At 48.3% G+C, this 19,496-nt stretch overlaps 1 protein-coding gene across 2 annotated transcripts in view; it reads left to right on the forward strand.

Annotated features, from left to right (window-relative positions):
- Window positions 1-7,626, forward strand: part of LOC119976104 (extracellular calcium-sensing receptor-like) — a 28,614-nt gene extending 20,988 nt beyond the window's left edge. For both annotated transcript variants that reach the window (XM_038816274.1, XM_038816273.1), the window contains exons 5-6: window positions 4,149-4,272; window positions 6,607-7,626. In XM_038816274.1, the coding sequence (XP_038672202.1) occupies window positions 4,149-4,272; window positions 6,607-7,517 (1,035 nt within the window). In that variant the 3' untranslated portion in view covers window positions 7,518-7,626. The remainder of the gene's footprint in view (window positions 1-4,148; window positions 4,273-6,606) is intronic.
- Window positions 7,627-19,496: the final 11,870 nt, after the last annotated feature.

Consider the following 19,496-nt stretch of genomic DNA (forward strand, 5'->3'; position numbering starts at 1 on the left):
GTGTGGAGTTTGCACACTTGCACCATGTCTGCATGGGTCTCATCCCCACAAACCCAAAGATCTGCAATGCAGATGGATTGGCCACTTTACATTGCCCCTTAATTGGAAAACAAATGAATTGGGCACTCTAAATTTTTAAAAAATAACAATGATAAAGTTCAAGGGATAGACAAGCAAAAGATGTTCACATAGAGTGAGGGATAATGATTGTGGAATCTCATCATAATGAGAGGTGTCCAGTTTAGAAAAGACAAGAACATTCAGGCAGATATAAAGGCAAAAGGGAAAGATTTGGAGATAGTACAGAGTGGATTTGGATCTTGCCTTTGTTCAATATTGTGAATCAGGTAAAAGTGAGTTGACAGCCCATTTTGCAATCCTCCTCTTTTTGATGGAACTAGCAATAGAAAGTTTGCCAACTCACTACCTCCATTTTGAATCGCACAATATTGAGATCCACCCCAATGAGAACCAGAAAAACAATTAATCTAACAAAAGATTCATGCAGATAGATAGATGATGGCAAGCGAGATTTTGGTTAATCAGTTCCTGATGTTTCTAATACTGTCATGTTCTCGTTGGATGGCCTGGTTTGTTACAAGAACACTTGTAGCTAAAGTTATAAACAATTTATTAACTTTACCTGCTCGTTCTCCCCGGTATGCGTGGGTTTCCTCCGGGTGCTCTGGTTTCCTCCCACAGTCCAAAGATGTGCAGGTTAGGTGGATTGGCCATGATAAATTGCCCCTTGGTGTCCACAATTGCCCTTAGTGTTGGGTGAGGTTACTGGGTTATGGGGATAGGTTGGAGGTGTGGGCTCGGGTAGGGTGCTCTTTCCAAGAGCCGGTGCAGACTCGATGGGCTGAATGGCCGCCTTCTGCACTGTCAAGTCTACGATTCTATTCTATGATTTACTTGTGGGTAAACTATTTACAAGACAGCGTATAAAATACAGTAAAATAACGCAAAGCAAACTCTCTCTTGAACTTCCTCCAGCCAGTCTGAGGTCAGCTGACTTCACCATTCACTTGTATACTAGTGAGACTCCTGATGCTCATTTGGTCAATTACAACACAACCATGCTGTCACTACTTCCCCTTTACTTTGAAATATTATATTAATATATTGTCATCAGTATAGTTTTGTAAAATTTAGAGTACCCAATTATTTTTTTTTCAATTAAGAGGCAATTTAGCTTGGCCAATCTACCTATCCTGCACATCTTTTTGGTTGTGGGGGCAAAACCCACACAGACACGATGAATGTGCAACCTCCACATGGACAGTGACCCAGGGCCGGGATTCAAGCCCAGGACCTCAGTAGCGTAGGCAGCAATGCTAACCACTGTGCTACCATGCTGCCCCATCATCAGTATAGTTACATGTGATATCATGAGTCAATGAGTCTCGCAGCATTATTGTTTATTCATTTTTCAATTACATACATATTTATATATATATATGCTCAAGAACAGACAGGATACAGTACAAATAGTCCAAATCTACAAATTGAATTGATTAGGTTTCTGCTGACTCTGATTGATCGTCTCCAAGTTTGACCTTTCTGCTCAGAACTTGTAGATTCACTATTCCCCGTGATATTCTCGTGCCCAGGAACTGCTGAACGACCTGACACTGCAGCTTGCGTTGATTCAGATGTAGATTCGCCATCCATCAGGGTGTTGTGAAAGTCTTCTCTGGTTTTCAAGAGGGCACAACAATGTCTTCTTAAAACCAACCCATCCTGTGTCTGTACATTGTAGGAACGAGGTGCTACTTCTTCAAGTACAATGGCTTTTTTCGACTAATTGCCTGAATCTTCTATTCTCACAATGTCATCACTACTCCGAGGTGGTAAAGTTCTAGACACTCAATCATAGAACTGCTTTTGCTTCTCTGGAATGTTTTGCATTTCCTGCAATACCACTGCTTTCTCCTCCTTTGCCAAGTATGAAAGTGTGGTTTGCAACTTTCTATTCATGATTAACTCTGCTGGTGATCTACCATGTGACAATGTACATCTTTTTCTGCATTTTCTTTGACTTGAGGGTATAACAGACTCGACGTGATGTGATTGAAATCATATGTGAAATCTAATGTTGCCACTCTTTACAGCTAAAACAAGGACCGTTGTCAGTGACAACGACTTGCTGAATTCCCTGTCCGGCGAAAATTGCCTTGGTATGCATTATTTCACTTCTTGCCATTACGCTTGACAGTAGATCCATTTCGGGATAGTTTGACAGACAGTCTGTGATCATTAAATAATCTTTCCCTTGTAGGTGAAAGAGATGAATAGTTACTTTCAAGGGCGGCATGGTGGTGCAGTGGTTAGCACTGCTTCCTCACAGCTCCAGGGTCACAGGATCAATTCCAGACTTGGGTGACAGTCTGTGTGGAGTTTGTACTTTCTCCCTGTGTCTGCATGGGTTTCATCTGGATGTTCCTGTTTGCTCCCACTGTCAAAAGATGTGCAGGTCAGGTGGATTGGCCACGCTAAATTGCCCCTTAATCAAAAAAATGAATTGGGTATTACATATTTATTTAAAAAATAATAATAATGAGGTCAGACCTTATATTGTAGAATTCCATACATTTATCTGTGTCCAGTTTTGGGCCCCACATCTCAGGAAGGACATACTGGCACTGGAGTGTGTCCAGCGGAGATTCACACGGATGATCCCTGGAATGGCGGGTCTAACATATGATGAACGGCTGAGGATCCTGGGATTGTATTCATCGGAGTTTAGAAGGTTAAGGGGAGATCTAATAGAAACTTACAAGATAATACATGGCTTAGAAAGGGTGGACGCAAAGAAACTGTTTCCGTTAGGCGAGGAGACGAGGACCCGTGGGCACAGCCTTAGAATTAGAGGGGGTAAATTCAGAACAGAAATGCGGAGACATTTCTTCAGCCAGAGAGTGGTGGGCCTGTGGAATTCATTGCCGCGGAGTGCAGTGGAGGCCGGGACGCTAAATGGCTTCAAGGCAGAGATAGATAAATTCTTGATGACGCGAGGAATTAAGGGCTACGGGGAGAATGCTGGTAGGTGGAGTTGAAATGCCCATCAGCCATGATTGAATGGCGGAGTGGACTCAATGGGCCGAATGGCCTTACTTCCACTCCTATGTCTTATGGTCTTATGATCTCTCGGCCAATGTGAACTGATGTTCCTCATAAGCTCTTGAAGGGTTTGATCCTTCCTGGTCTCTTCTTGGATTTCACATAGTTTCGCATCTGATAGTGGTAGTAGTGTGGAAAGAAGATTGACATGCAGATCAACATCCTCAGTAATCTCACCACCAATACTTTGCTTTGCTGATGCAGCTGCTAAGAATAAATATTTGCCTGGTATGTAGATGAGATTGAAGTCATTTTTTGATGATGTTAACCAAAGGACGATGACCTGTCTCAACTGTGAATGTTGGAAGCCCATAGACATAGTCATGGACTATCTCCAAGCCTACAATTAAACCCAGGCATTCTTCTTCAATTTGAGCGTACTTTTGCTCTGTTGTCATCATGGATCGTGATGCACACACGACTGGTTTCCAATCATCAGGCTAGAGTTGCAGAAGAACTGTTGCCAGGCCATGTTTGGACATGTCTGTTGACACTTTAATGTGCTTTGACGGGTCAAAAAATGTGAGACCTGCCGTGGTGGTCAGTGAAGTCTTGAACATCCTCCACTCTTGCTCATGTTGCTCAGTCCAAGTGAAATCCGTTGTCTTGTGCAGGAGATCAGGTAGATGTGCTATATTTAGTGTCAGGTGATGAATTACAACACAACCGTGATATCACTACAAATACCATGCCAGCCTTCCCGAACAGGCGCCGGAATGCGGCGACTAGGGGCTTTTCACAGTAACTTCATTTGAAGCCTACTTGTGACAATAAGCGATTTTCATTCATTTCATTTCATTTGTAATGTTAAAATGATTGATATCTGCATCACAGAACAGCAAAATGTAAATTCTATGCACTGTAAATTCCATGATGCTATGATTCTATGAAAATTATTCTGTATCAATGTCACAGTCATCAGTTTATTTTTCATAATTTTCTCAAGGTCAAACAAACATTATCTGTAATCCTGCATAAAATAGACTTGTAATAAAATGGAAACTTATTGTTCATTTCTCATCCAGGTCATTGAGGCAAAGTGTAGTGAATCTTGTCTGCCTGGAACAAGAAAAGGAGCCAGAACAGGAGAGCCAATTTGTTGTTATGATTGTATACCCTGTGCTGAAGGTGAAATTAGTAATGAAACTGGTGTGTATATCTATCTATCTATCTATCTATCTATCTATCTATCTATCTATCTATCTATCTATCTATATATCTATCTGTCTTTTATCTATCTGTCTATCTAAGTATCTATCTATCTATCTATCTATCTTCTATCTATTTTCTATCTATCTTCTATCTATCTGTCTATCTGTCTATCTATCTGTCTATCTATCTGTCTCTCTCTCTGTCTGTCTGTCTGTCTATCTATCTATCTATCTATCTATCTATCTATCTATCTATCTATCTATCTATCTATCTATCTATCTATCTATCTGTCTATCTGTCTATCTGTCTATCTGTCTATCCATCTATCCATCTATCTATCTATCTATCTGTCTATCGGTCTATCTGTCTATCTTTCTGTCTATCTATCTATCTTCTATCTACTTGTCTATCTACCTGTCTCTCTATCTTTCTAGCTATCTATCTATAAAAGTATGAGCGTTAAATTGGTCTTGGGAAAATATAGCAAAATGGACCAGAGCAAATTGGCAATCTGTTTTCCACACCACCTAAATTTCTTTCCCATGCCTCCTTGATTGTGCTCCATAAGAACATTAGAATAAGAAACAGGAGCAAGAGTTGGCCATATGACCCCTTGAGTCTACACCACCATTCAATAAGATCATGGTTGACCTTCAATCTAAGTTTCACTTTCCCATCCAATTACCATATCCCTCATTCCCAGTGTCAAAAATCCCTTGCTCTCAGCCTTGAATATACTCAGCGACAGCATCCACAACTTCCTCGGGCAGGGAACTTCCGCAAAAAACTCTAAACATTCTTCACTCTCGCAGTGAAGAAACTTCACCTAATCTCATGCGAGTCTCGGCAACAAGGGAAGAAGGTACCTCTCGGCTACCTTCCTTTGGCAATGCTGGGTTCCTCGATCAAGCAGTGTGTTGATTTGAATGAGTGAAACCCGCAAACTCCACTTCCCCAATCTCTTGTAAGCAACCCCAACATAGTTCGTTTTGTGGGCTTCACACATGGAGAGTCTCCACCCACCACTGGATGAATGCCAGTAGGGAGGGGGAAGGGGGGATGTGACCCTAAAGTGGCATTAATTGCACATTAACTGTTTCAAGAAGCGGGCAGGCAGTAGGGTCCCACTCACCACCCCCGACCCAGTTCAATGGCCCCCACCACCAAACACACCTGGGAGAGCGTGTTAAATTCTGCCCCTGTTTTCCGCTGCCTCATACCATTGATTTTCCTCCAATGTATTTCATTTTGAGCCATATGGTAGATACAAATAGGATTCACTTCATTTGTGAAACACTCAAACAGTGGGAAGCGGGAAGTGGGAAGAAACTCAGAGAAGGGTCATACTGCACAGATAATTTCAGCTCAGATACTTGAGTTTTACGAACAGAGGACAGGAAATATTTGTATTTTATGCTGGAGAATGTAGTTGAAAATTATCTTTTGAATGCAACATAGATATTTCCAGATCGTAGAATCTATCAGCAGAGAACGAGGACATTAAGCCTATTGTGTCTGTGCCGGCAGTTTGAAGAGTTATCTAACTGGTTACACATTCCTGCACTATCGCCAAAGTACTACAGTTTCCTCCCCCCACCCCCCGTCAAGTATTTACCCAACTCCCTTTGGAAGTTCCTATTGAATCTAAATCCATCATCATTTCAGTGCATTCCAGATCATGATATACTGCCATATTAAAAACAAAATCCCTTGTATGCTTTTTGTCAATCCCCTAAATTTGCATCTGTTGAGTAGTTCTTACTCCCCGTGGGAACAGGTTCACCTTCTTAACTCAACCAAAGCGTTTCATGATAGTTAACACCTCTATTGCACCTTATCCAGAAATGTAAGCCTGTACTTTGCATTGATGACATTGGGGTACCAGCTGAGTACCCCAAACCCACAAATAGGTTCAGCAATCCCATCCGATGATTTTTGGGCAGTTTCAGTCACAATTGATCAATGGGGAACAAACCAACTCAATACTGATAATTTGTGGGATTTCCAAAAACTATCAAGTGAGTATTGGTGTTAAACAGTCAGATAAAACTTGAGGAAATGTTTCAAATCCTACTCAATATAGATAGGATGGGTTGAATGGTCTCTTTCTGTGCAATAAGACTCTATACTTCACACGCTGCTTGTTGAATGGGAAACATGGAGCTGAATTTTACAACAGCAAATGTTCTTAGAAAGCATTCCCAAAAGTCATGAAAAGAAATAAGTGTTTTTGGGCAGGTTCTGTGTGTCCTAGATATGATCCATTTGATAAATATAGATTGATTTGTCTTGGAAATTTGTTGGAAAAATATTCTGTGTTGTTTCCTGCAGATGCAGTGGACTGCCTGGCGTGCCACTTAGATTACTGGCCAAACCTAGAAAGAGACAAATGCATCCTCAAGGAAATTGAATTTTTGTCATTTGGAGGCACCATGGGGATCATATTAACAGCATTGTCCATATCCGGTGCTTGTATATCAATGGCTGTTATTGCTGTTTTCTACCGTTACAAGAATACTCCGATTGTCAAAGCAAACAATTCTGAGTTAAGCTTCCTTCTTTTATTTTCATTGGTACTCTGCTTTCTTTGCTCTCTTCTCTTCATCGGTCAACCAACGATCTGGTCCTGCATGTTGCGACATACAGCATTCGCTATTATATTTGTCCTTTGCATTTCTTGTATCCTTGGGAAAACAATCATGGTGTTAATGGCATTCAATGCAAGGCTTCCAAACAATGATGTGGGGAAATGGTTTGGCCCTCTGCAGCGAAGGTTTTCCATATTTTCCCTGCCCTCAATTCAAGTTGTGATATGTATTCTTTGGTTGACCTTATCACCCCCATATCCTGCCAAAAATTTTCAACATCAAAGTGCAACCATTATATTAGAATGTGATGTGGGGTCAGCAACAGCCTTTTATTCCATGTTGGGCTACATCGGCTTACTATCTGTCATGTGCTTCATTCTTGCATTTCTAGCGCGTGCGTTGCCAGATAGCTTCAACGAAGCAAAGTTCATCACCTTCAGCATGCTGATTTTCTGTGCCGTTTGGATAACTTTCATTCCAGTTTACATCAACTCTGGAAAGGACACAGTAGCTGTGGAGATATTTGCAATATTGTCTTCCAGTTTTGGTTTGCTTAGCTGTATATTTGCTCCAAAGGTTTATATCATTCTATTGAAACCGGAGCTGAACACCAAGAAAAATCTAATGGGCAGGCCACCCGCGAACACATTGTGAATGCTGGAAGATTAATAATCTTTGGCCAGTCCAAAAACAAAGTATGCAAGGGTCATGGCTTTTATTACAATGCTAAAGTTAGTATTTGTCATTTTTGTATATTGTAATTGTTGTACCATAGAAAAGATTCCTTGGAAAATGTATGAGTGCAAATAAACATTAATATACACATGAGTGCTTGGTAATACATCCCTTTTTTACTGAACAATGGTCATCCTTCAATCGCCAAAATACATCGTCTAATTGTTATCATGTTGCTGTTAGTCAGAGCTTGAAGTGAAAATTGGCTGCTGTGTTTCTGACATTAAAACAGTGTCTGAATTTTAAAAACAAATTCTACATTCGCAAACAGCGAAATCGCGAACAGCGATTGGGCGGAGAATAGCTTCCTACGCCAAAATCGCAGCTGCCAATTTGACGGGAAATGGCGATTCTCCATCACCTCGAAAACAGCGTCAATGCAACGCACGCTATGTGTAGTTTAAACACCGTTTGCATATAATTCGTGGGCCCACTCGCGATTCTCGGCCTCCGATGGGCCGAGTTCCCGAAGGCACACTCCACGTGTGCTGTTATTAATCATGAAGCTGGCATGGTGCTGCTGAGAGAGGAGGTAGGACACGGAGAGGAACGACTACATGCTGCTGGCCGGACACTGGCCGTGTTGGTGGGGGAGGGTAGGATGGGTGGATGTGCGGGGCGGCAGGGAGTCAGGTTGGGTAATAGGCCCAAGGGCTGGGATTGCCCCCCATGGGACTGGAGGGGTGTCTACTGACCATCCACCGTGGTCCCAGGTTCTGCACAGTGGCACCGGTTATATGGGTGCCCCACCCCAGCACCCCACCCTGACCTCCCGCCACACCGCTTCCCACCCCAAACTCGCTGCCCAGTCAGCCGCCACCTAACGGCTGATCATCCGGGGCAACACCCACGGCAGCCCTCAGCGAGGGTGGTGCCAGCCACCCGTACCCCTGGCATCAGGGACGGGCGCCATGACCCACCATGGTGCCAGACACCAACGGGGCATGGGTGAGGGGATGGTCGGTGGGTAGGGACATGCGGGGGCAGAGCCCGCAGTGCCAACCAGGGCCACCATGTAGCCCGGTGGACCTGGTTGAGCACGGGGGTATGCACCATGCTAACATGTTGGCCTTCCACCCCCTGAAGACGATATTGGAATTCGACCAGCAATGGCGACCTTTCTGCTGGTCGCCGCAGCTCGGCGAGATGCACTGCGGCTGTATGACCGGGAGCTGCTCGAAGAGGCGGAGGAAGCTACAGCAGCAGAGCAGGCTGCAGAGGAGCAGGTGGCAGCCCGACAAGTCGAGGAGGAGGAGGTGCCAAGGGGGCGCCGCATGAGGCCTCATATGCACCGGCACTGCCTGACATTGGGGGACCAACTGGGCAGGGCATGCCGATGGAGACTCCAGCTGAGCAGGGAGACAGCATGACACATCTGCCAGATGATGGCACACCTGGCACCGTGAAGTATGGGGGAGGACATCCTCTCCCGGTAACCATCAAGGTGACAGTCACCCTGAACGTTTAAACCACGGGGTCCTTCCAGTTGCCGAGTGGGGCATGTCCAGGATCTCACAGACCTCGGTGCACAGGCGCATCCAAACCATCACGGAGGCCCTATATTCCCAGGAGAATCAATACATCCAGGCCGGGATTCTTCCCTACCCAGCGGGGCGGGGGCTCCCGGCGTGACGGAGTGACATGAACCACTTTGGCGTCGGGCCGCCCCAAACGTGCGGATGTCTCCGCACCTTTAGGGGCCAAGCCCTCACATTGAGGGGTTAAGCCCACACCAGAGTGGTTGGCGCTCCACCGGCTGGCGTGGACGGCCTTTGGCGCCACGCCAGCCGGGCCCGAAAGGACATCGCTGGCCGGCGTAAGTCCGCGCATACGCCAGAGCGTCAGCAGCTGCTGACGTCATCCCGGCGCATGCGCAGGGGAGCGGGTCACTTCCGCCTCCACCATGGTGAGACCATGGTGAAGGCAGAAGGAAAAGAGTGCCCCCACGGCACAGACCCGCCCGCTGATCGATGGGCCCCAATTGTGGGCCAGGCCACTGTGGGGGGACCCCCGGGCCAGATCGCCCCGCCCCCCCCACCCCCCCAGGACCCGCCCGCCCGCGCCGCCAGTCCCACCGGTCAGGTAGGTGTTTTGTTTCCCGCCGGCAGGAGAGGCTTGACAGCGGCTGGACTTTGGCCCATCGTGGGCCAGAGAATCGCCGGGGGGGGGGGGGGGGGCGCCGACCGGCGTGACGCGATTCCCACCCCTGTCAAATCTCCGGTGGCGGAGAATTCGGGACATGGCGGAGGCGGGATTGACGCCGGCCCCCGGCGATTCTCCGACCCGGCGGGGAGTCGGATAATCCCGACCCCAGTTCCATGTGTACCGGGCCCACCAGGCTGCTCGGGCAGCGGGGTTCACCGCCATCGACAGAATGCCCCGGGTCCAGGGAGTGATTGACGGGATTCATGTCGCCCCTACGAGCACCTGCGGATAACAGGCCGCTCGACACAAACCGAAAGGGGTCCCACTCAACGAACGTGCAGCTGATATGTGACCATCGGCTGGGCAGCATACACCTCTGCACCCGATACACGGACAGTGTGCACGATGCCTTCATGCTGGTACACTCAATGATTCCTGGCATGTTGGAGATGTCCCCCCAACCTTGGCTGGGATTTTAGCTCCTGGGTGACAGGGGTTATCCACTGCGGTCTTGGCTGATGACACCTATCCAGGGGCCACAGACCGACGTGGAGACCCGCTACAATGATGCACATGCAGCGACCAGGTCCGTAAGCGAGCGGTGCTTCAGCCTCCTGGAGATGTGGATCAGGTGCCTGGACCGTTCTGGAGGGGCCCTCCAGAATGATGCTGAGACGGTCGCCTGCATTGCAGCGGCCTGCTGCATCCTCCACAACATTGCACAGCAGAGGAGTGCAATTTTGAGGAGGAGGATGAACACCAGAACTAATCCATCAAGGAGGATGTGAGGGAGGGCAAGAATGGGCAGGACATGGGATCCAGGCAGGCATGGGAGGCCAAACAACGTGTACGCTAGGGCGAACGCACATGGGGCACTCTGATCGCCTCCAGGTTCACCGGCCAGGGTTGGGGGGGACTGGCCAGGAACATGGATACCGCATCCCAACCCCACACATCCTCACTTTCCAGCCCGGCTACCACCCCGCCTGAACTCCCTCCATGATACATAACTACCGTACTATGGGGTGGGGACCCTGGGGACAGTGAAGGGTGAAGGGTGATGACAACCCGCTCTGCAATGAGCTCTCTTGCTCCACATCGTATGACAACGTCTGACTCCTGCCCACGGTAGCACCTTCCACCTGGGTGATCCTGCATGCGAGCTGGCCAGCCCATCACACGGTCCCAGCGAATCCTTGGGGTGGCAGTGGTGGGGTCGTTCGGGGGGCTGGGGAGGAGGATGGGGAACACTGGCCACTCACAGGGCCTGCACCATTCCCTCCCCCCCCCCCCCCCCCCCCCCCTCACCCCAGCCATGTCAGACCAGCCCACCCCTCACACCCATCAGACAGAGCACCGGGACAGGTAGTAACAGTGATATCACGTGTCTATTGTGCACAAATATATATAGGTTTGTGCCCTAGCCCCATCACTAAATTGTGCCCTGCACCCATGCCAACTTAACTGGTGTCTAACTTTCTGACCTTACGAGCCGTAACGCTACGTCTTGATGGATTCCCAGATGGTACATCAGGAATGGAGGCGGCCTGCTGTGACCCCTGCCCTGCAACAAGGGTCCCTGTTGGCAGGCATCTTCTGGGGTAACCCGGGCTGAATGGGCATGGCCGCTGCTCGGGTGTCCCAGGTGGCGTGGTGCTACCCTGTTCTTCCCGCTGCCCACCGGATGCACCAAGCACGGTTTGGGGGGGGGGGGGGAATCTGCGGTGTTCCGGCACTTCTCCTGCGGGAGTCACTGGCATGGGCCCTGTCACCTCCTCCACCTTTAGAGTGCCCAATAACCCCTGGGCTACGCCATGGGATGGGGGTGTGAGCGGAGCTGCCTCCTGAGGCTTCCCTGCCACCTGGCGCTGCCAGTCCTGGAGGCCCACTCTGGTCTTGACCAGGGTCCTCACACTCGCAGCCAAGGAGCACAGGGAGTGGACCATCTCCATCTGGGACTGCGCAACATCAACTTGCGACTGTGACACCACCTTCTGGGTTTGTGTCACATCAGCCATGACTGCGCCATCTCGATATGGGATTGGGCCAACCTGGGCCATGGCGCCGACGTTCCCAGCCATGGCCTGCTGTAACTTGGCCATGCTCAGGAGCACCGCTGCAATGTCCAGATGGCTCTGGCACATGGCTGCCAGTGAGAGGGCAGCCCTGTCCTGGGCCTCGGCCATTGTCTTCACAGAATGGCCCAGGCCTTGGACATGCTGATCCATGGCCGAAATCGTCACTCCCAATGCCTCCACCGCGGACACCACACGTGTGGTGTTGGCCTGGGGGGCACGCATGGTCGGCACCACCTCCTGCTCATGCAGGTAGTTGGACTCCTCCACCTGCGCCAGGTGCTGGATGCTCGCCGACAACCCCTCATGCAGTCCCTGGCTCTGCCATTGCATCTCCACTCTCGTTGGGACTGTATGTTCCAGACGCCCGGGACCTATCAGGACGACAGCTAGTCCCTGGATTCAGCCTTTTCTCTGACCTTCCGACCCTCTCGGGCGTTCCTACCTCCACTTGCTGTACTGGATCACACGGGCTGCTAGGTAATGTGGACATTCTGAATTCTCCCTCTGTGTACCCGAACAGGCGCCAAAATGTGGCATCTAGGGGCTTTTCACAGTAACTTCATTGCAGTGTTAATATAAGCCTACTTGTGACAATAATAAAGATCATTATGTTGATTCTAAGAGAAGTCAATATCATTTGGTTAAAAATAAAGCCAATTAAACACAATGCTTTTCTCACAAGTGAAAGCAGACTCATCAAGGCTTCACTATCCTCCTTCACTGAAAATTGGCCCGCGGTGATTTGTAATGAATGTCTCATTATGTTGTTTCCACATAACATCAGCATTGTAATGAGCCAGGCTTGACTAGTCACTAAATTAGCGCTTTTTAAATATTTGTAGTGCAGTGGTCAATCCAGTGATAGATTGTGAATATTTGTCAACAGAGGAGTATGAAAATTTGAAACACAAACTCAAAATACTGTAAATACTCAGTACATCTGGCAGCATCTGTGGAGGAAGAAACAGTTGCTTCAGGTGATTTCTTATCAGAACTACCCAGAGATTGTTTGGGAAGTACATTCGGCCCTTTGAGCATGCCCCGTCATTCATTATGATCAAGTTCATTACCCTGATCCCGCCTTCCCCCCATATCTCTCAATCCCTTTAGCCCCAAGAGCTATATCTAATTCCTTCTTGAAATTACACAATGTTTTGGCCTCAACTACTTTCTGTGCTAGCGAATTCCACAGATTCACCACTCTCTGGGTAAAGAAATTTCTCCTCATCTCAGTCCTAAAAGGTTTACCCGTTATCCTCAAACTATCACCCCCTAGTTCTGGACTCCCCACCATCGGGAACATTCTTTCTGAATCTACCCTGTCTAATCCTGTTACAATTTAGTATGTTTCTATGAGATCCCCTCTCACTCGTCTAAACTCCAATGAATATAATCCTAACCGATTTAGTCTCTCCTCATATGACAGTCCCGCCATCCCAGGAATCAACTTGGTAAACCTTCGCTGCGCTCCCTCCATAGCAAGAACATCCTTCCTCAGATAAGGACACCAAACTGCACACAATACTGCAGGTGAGGCCTCACCCATGCCTTATACAATTGCTGTAAAGCATCTCTATTCCTATACTCAAATCCTCTCGCTATGAAGTCTAACATACCATTAGCCTTCTTTACTGCCTGGTGTACCTGCGCGCTTACTTTCACGACTGGTGCACGATGACATCAAGGTCTTGCTGAGTATCCAACTCTCTCAATTTACATCCATTCAAGTAATAATCTGCCTTCCAATTTTTGCGACCGAAGCGGATGACCTCACACTTATCCACATTATACTGCATCTGCCATGCATGTACCCACTCACTCAGCCTGTCAAACCCCGCTGAAGCATCCCTACGTCCTCCTCACAGCTCGCCCTTCCACAACTTTGTATCATCTGCAAATTTTGAGATAATACATTTAGTTCCCTGGTCCAAATCATTAATAGATAGTGTGAGCAGTTGGGGTCCTAGCACAGATCCCTGCGCTACCCCACTAGTCACTGCCAGCCAATCAGAAAAAGACCCATTTATTCCAAATTTTTGCTTCCTGTCTGCTAACCAGCTTTTCATCCATGTCAAGACATTACACATAATCCCATGCACTTTAACTTTCCCTATTAATCTGCGATGTAAGTCCTTGTCGAAAGCCTTCTGAAAGTCTAAATAAACCACATCCACCGGTTCTCCCTGGTCAACTCTACTAGTTACAGCGTCAAATAATTCTAGTAGATTTATCCAGCATGATTTTCCTTTTGTAAATCTATGCTGACTTTGTCTGATTGCACCAAATGCTGTGCTATGAAATCTTGAAAATGGACTCCAGCAACTTCCCGACTACCTTGCTTTAAGAATAGTGGAGTTACATTCGCTACCCTCCAATCTGTAGGGACCATTCCAGAGTCGAAAATGACCACTACTATTTCTCAGGCTACTTCCTTCAGTATTCAGGGCTGCAGATTATCAGGCCCTGGAGATTTGTCCGCCTTCAATCCCATAAATTTCCCCAAAGCTATTTCTTTATTAAAAATCAGTTCCTTCAGCTCCTCACTACAACTTGTGCTTCTCAGAACTTCTGGTTCATTATTCAAGTCTTCCTTTGTGAAGAAAGAAGTAAAGTACAAATTTAGTTCCTCAGCCATTTATTTGTTCCCTGTTATGAATTCTCCCGTTTCTGTTTTTATTCATCTTTTTCTCTTTGCACACCTATAGAAACTTTTACAGTCAGTTTTTATGTTCCCCACTCGTTTATTTTCAAATTGTATTTTCCCCTTCTTAACAATCCCTTAGTCTGCTTTGCTGAATTTAAAACTGTTACCAATCCTCAGGTCTGCTAGGTGCGATTCTCCGCACCCGACGTGGTGTGGGAGAATCGCGGGAGGACCCCCTGACAAAATTCACGCCCCCCACGCGCTCCCTGCAATTTTCTCCCCCCACCCCGACTCGGAAGAATCGCCGCTCGCCGTTTTTCACGGCGAACGGCGATTCTCCGACCCGGATGGGCCGAGCGGCCAGCCGATCGCGGCCGTTTCACGACGACCCTCCCGATTTTTCCCGGGGGCGGAGAATTCCGCCCGCCATTTTTCTTGCTAATGTGTGTGCCTCTTCCTGGAATCTAATACTATCTCTAATTTCCCTTATAAGCCATGGTTTAGTCACAGTTCCCTTTCTACTCTTGCGCCAAATAGGAAGAAACAACTTTTGGAATTCATCTATTCATTCCTTGAATTCCTGCCATTGCCTGTCCACTGTCCTTCCTTTCAGTAATGTTTCCCAGTCCGTCACAGCCAGCTCATGTCTCAAACCATCATAGTTACCTTTATTGAGGTTCAGAATCTTGGTCTAGAATCAACTACCCCACTACTCACCTTGATAAAGAATTCTTTTTTTTTAACAGACAATTTTATTGAAGTATTTTTGGCATTGTAAACAGTAACAATATACATTAGTGTGCAGATACCAATTACAAAAAACATAGTGCAAATAACAGTACCACTCTCGCAGATAGACCCGCCTATTCTTCCCCTCTACTCTAAGTTATTCTACCCCCCCCCCCCCCCCCAAGCTGACGATTAGTTCCCCGCGAAGAAGTCGATGAATGGTTGCACCTCTGGGCGAACCCCGGTAGTGATCCTCGTTTGGCAAACTTGATTTTTTTCCAAGCCGTGAAAGCTTGCCATGTCCGACAGCCATACTTCGGTCCTTGGGGGCTTTGAGTCCCTCCAGGCCAATAGTATTCATCGCCGGGCTATCAGGGAAGCAAAGGCCACAACGTCGGCCTCTATCCCCTCCTGTACTCCCGGGTCTTCCGACACCCCAAAATCGCCACCTCTGGACTCATTGCCACCCTTGTTTTCAGTACACGGGATATGACATCCGCAAATCCCTGCCCGTATCCCCTGAGTTTTGGACACGCCCAGAACATGTGGACATGGTTCGCTGGTCCTCCCCCACATCTAGCACACTTGTCCTCCAGCCCAAAGAATTTGTTCATCCGGGCCACCGTCATGTGGGCCCGGTGAATCACCTTGAACTGAATCAGACCGAACCTGGCACATGTTGCGGTTGCATTTACCCTCCTCAGAGCGTCTACCCATACGCCTCCCTCCAACTCCCCACCAAGCTCCTCCTCCCACTTCAGTTTCAGTTCCTCGGTCCCTGTGTCCTCCACTCCCATAAGCTCCTTATAAATATCTGAGACTCTCCCCTCTGCTACCTCACCCCTGGAAATTACCCTGTCCTGGATCCCCCTTGGTGGATGACGTGGAAAGGATGGGACCTGTCTACGTACGAAATCCCGCACCTGCAATTACCGAAAGTCATTCCCCCTCACCAGTCCGAACTTCTCCTCCAGTGCCCTCATGTTCGCGAAGCTCCCTTCCAGGAACAAGTCGCCCATCCTTCCCACCCCCGCCCTCCGCCACGCTCGAAACCCGCCATCCATCTTCCCCGGGACAAATCGGTGGTTGTCACATATTGGGGACCAGACCGACACTCCCATTTCCCCCGCATACTTCCTCCATTGGCCTCAAATCCGCAAAGTCGCCACCACTACAGGGCTGGTGGAGTACCTGGCCAGCGGGAGCAGCAGGGGAGCCGTGACCAGGGCTGCCAAGCTGGTGCCCCTGCACGAAGCAGCCTCCACCCGCTCCCAAACCGACCCCATACCCACCATCCATTTCCTTATCATGGCTATGTTAACCGCCCAGTAGTAGTTGCTGAGGCTCGGCAACGCCAGCCCCCCCTCGCTACGGTTCCGTTCCAGCATCCCCCTCCTTACCCCCGGGGGCTTCCCCACCCAAACAAATCCCAGGATGATTTTATTGATTCTTTTAAAGAAGGACCGCGGAATGAAAATAGGGAGACACTGAAAAATAACCAGGAATCTCGAGAGGATCGTCATCTTCACCGTCTGTACTCTCCCAGCTAGTGACAGCGGGAGTGCATCCCACCTCCGAAACTCGCTCCTCATTTGCTCCACCAGCCTGGACAAGTTCAATTTATGCATCTTACCCCACTCGCGCGCCACTTGTATCCCTAGATACCTAAAACTTTCCCCAACCAGCCTAAATGGTAGCTCCCTCAGCCTATTCTCCTGACCCCTCGCCTGCACCACAAACATCTCGCTTTTCTCCATGTTCAACTTGTAGCCCGAAAACCGGCCAAACACCCCTAGGATTTCCATAATCCCGTCCATCCCTGCCGCGTAGAGTGAAACCTTGTGTTCTATCCCCCCCCCCCGACCATTCCCTTCCATCCCCTTGCTACTCTCAGAGCAATTGCCAGCGGTTCTATGGCCAACGCAAACAGCAGTGGAGAGAGGGGGCATCCCTGTCTTGTCCCGCGGTGTAGTCTAATATACTCAGATGTAATCCTGTTCGTCCTTACACTAGCCTCCGGGGCCTGATATAGCAGTTTAACACAGTCCACAAAGCCCTCGCCAAACCCAAACCGTCCCAGCCCCTCCCATAAATAGTCCCACTCCACCCGGTCAAAAGCCTTTTCGGCATCCATTGCCACCACTACCTCCACCTCTCTGCCCTCCGGGGGCATCATAATCACATTGAGTAGCCTTCTTAGATTGGCTACCCTAGCTGCCTGCCCTTAACAAAACCCCTTTGGTCCCCCACAATCACGTCCGGTACGCAGTCTTCGATTCTGGTCGCCAGGATCTTGGCCAGCAGTTTAGCGTCTACATTAATCAGGGAGATTGGCCTATAGGACCCACAGACCTCCGGATCCTTATCCCGTTTTAATATCAGAGAGGTGGTGGCTTGTGACATCATCGGGGTAACACCCCATTGTCCCTCGCCTCGTTAAACACCCTAACCAGCACCGGCCCCAGTATACCCGCAAACTTTTTGTAGAACTCCACTGGATACCCATCCAGCCCGGGGCTTTACCCGACTGCATGGCCTTCAGGACCCCCATTACTTCTTCAGCTCTAATCGGGGGCCCCAGCCCCTCTACCATCCCCCTGCCCACCTTTGGGAAGGTCAGCCCATCTAAGAAGTGCCTCATCCCCTCTGACCCCGTGGGGGGTTCCGAGGTATACAGCTTATTGTAAAAGTCCCTGAATACCCTGTTCAGTCCTGCCGGGTCTCCCACCCGGTTCCCTGCCCATCCACTACCATCCCTATCTCCCTGGCCGCCTCCCTCTTCTAAAGTTGCTGTGCAGGCATTCTGCTGGCTTTCTCCCCATGCTCATACACCACGCCCCTGGCCTTTCTGAGTTGCTCTATAGCCTTTCCAGTGGATAGCGCTCCCAGCTCCGCCTGCATTCTTCGTCATTCCCTAAATAGCTCTGCCCTCGGGGACTCCACATATTCCCTATCCGTCCATGTCATCTCCTGCACCAGTCTGTCCATCTCTGCTCTGTCCATTCTGTCTCCATGGGCTCGGATTGAGATCAGTTCCCCTCTCACCACAGCCTTCAACGCCTCCCAGACCACCGCTGCTGAGATGTCCCCTGTATCGTTGACCTGCAGGTAGTCCTGCATGCATTTCCCCACAAAAGAAAAAGCATACAAAGTGGCAAGGATTGGGAATCATTTAAAAGCGAGCAGAGGACAACTAAAAAAGCAATAAGGGGAGTGAAGATGAAATATGAGTGCAAGTTAGCTAGTAATATAATTGAAGATAGGAAGAGTTTCTTTCAATATATAAAAGGTAAGAGAGAGGCAAAAATAGACAGTGGACAACAGGAAAACATGGCTGGAGAAGTAATAATGGGAAATAAAGAAATGGCAGAGGAACTGAATAGTTACTTTGCATCAGTCTTCATGGTGGAAGACACCAGTGGGATGCCAAAGCTCCAGGAGAATAAGGGGGCAGAGGTGAGTGCAGTGGCCATCACTAACGAGAAGGTTCTGGGGAAACTGGAAGGTCTGATGGTGGATAAGTCACCTGGACCGGATGGACTACACCCCAGGATTCTAAAAGAGATAGCTGAGGCAATTGTGGAGGTATTGGTGGTGATCTTTCAGGAATCACTGGAGGCAGGAAGGGTCCCAGAGGACTGGAAAGTGGCTAATGTAACACTACTGTTTAAGAAGGGAGGTAGGCAGAAGACGGGAAATTATAGGCCAGTTAGCCGGACTTCGGTCATTGGTAAGATTTTAGAGTCTGTTATTAAAGATGAGATCGCAAAGTATTTGGAAGTGCATGGTAAAATAGGACTGAGTCAGCATGGCTTTAACAAAGGGAGGTTATGTCTGACAAATCTGTTAGAGTTCTTTGAGGTAACAAGGAAGTTAGACAAAGGAGAACCAGTGGACGTGATTTATTTAGATTTCCAAAAGACCTTCGACAAAGTTCTGCATAGGAGACTGTAAAATAAGTTAAGAGCCCATGGTGTTAAGGGTAAGATCCTGGCATGGATAGAGGATTGGCTGACTGGCAGAAGGCAGAGAGTGGGGATAAAGGGGTCTTTTTCAGGATGGCAGCCAGTGACTAGTGGTGTGCCTCAGGAGTCTGTGCTGGGACCACAACTTTTCACAATATACATTAATGATCTGGAAGAAGGAACTGAAGGCACTGTTGCAAACTTTGCAGATGATACAAAGATCTGTAGAGGGACAAGTAGTATTGAGGAAGCAGGGGGGCTGCAGAAGGATTTGGACAGGCTAGGAGAATCGGCAATGAAGTAGCAGATCAAATACAATGTGGAAAAGTGTGAGATT

This window comes from Scyliorhinus canicula, chromosome 13 (assembly GCF_902713615.1).
Source record: "Scyliorhinus canicula chromosome 13, sScyCan1.1, whole genome shotgun sequence".
Classification (NCBI taxonomy): domain Eukaryota; kingdom Metazoa; phylum Chordata; class Chondrichthyes; order Carcharhiniformes; family Scyliorhinidae; genus Scyliorhinus; species Scyliorhinus canicula.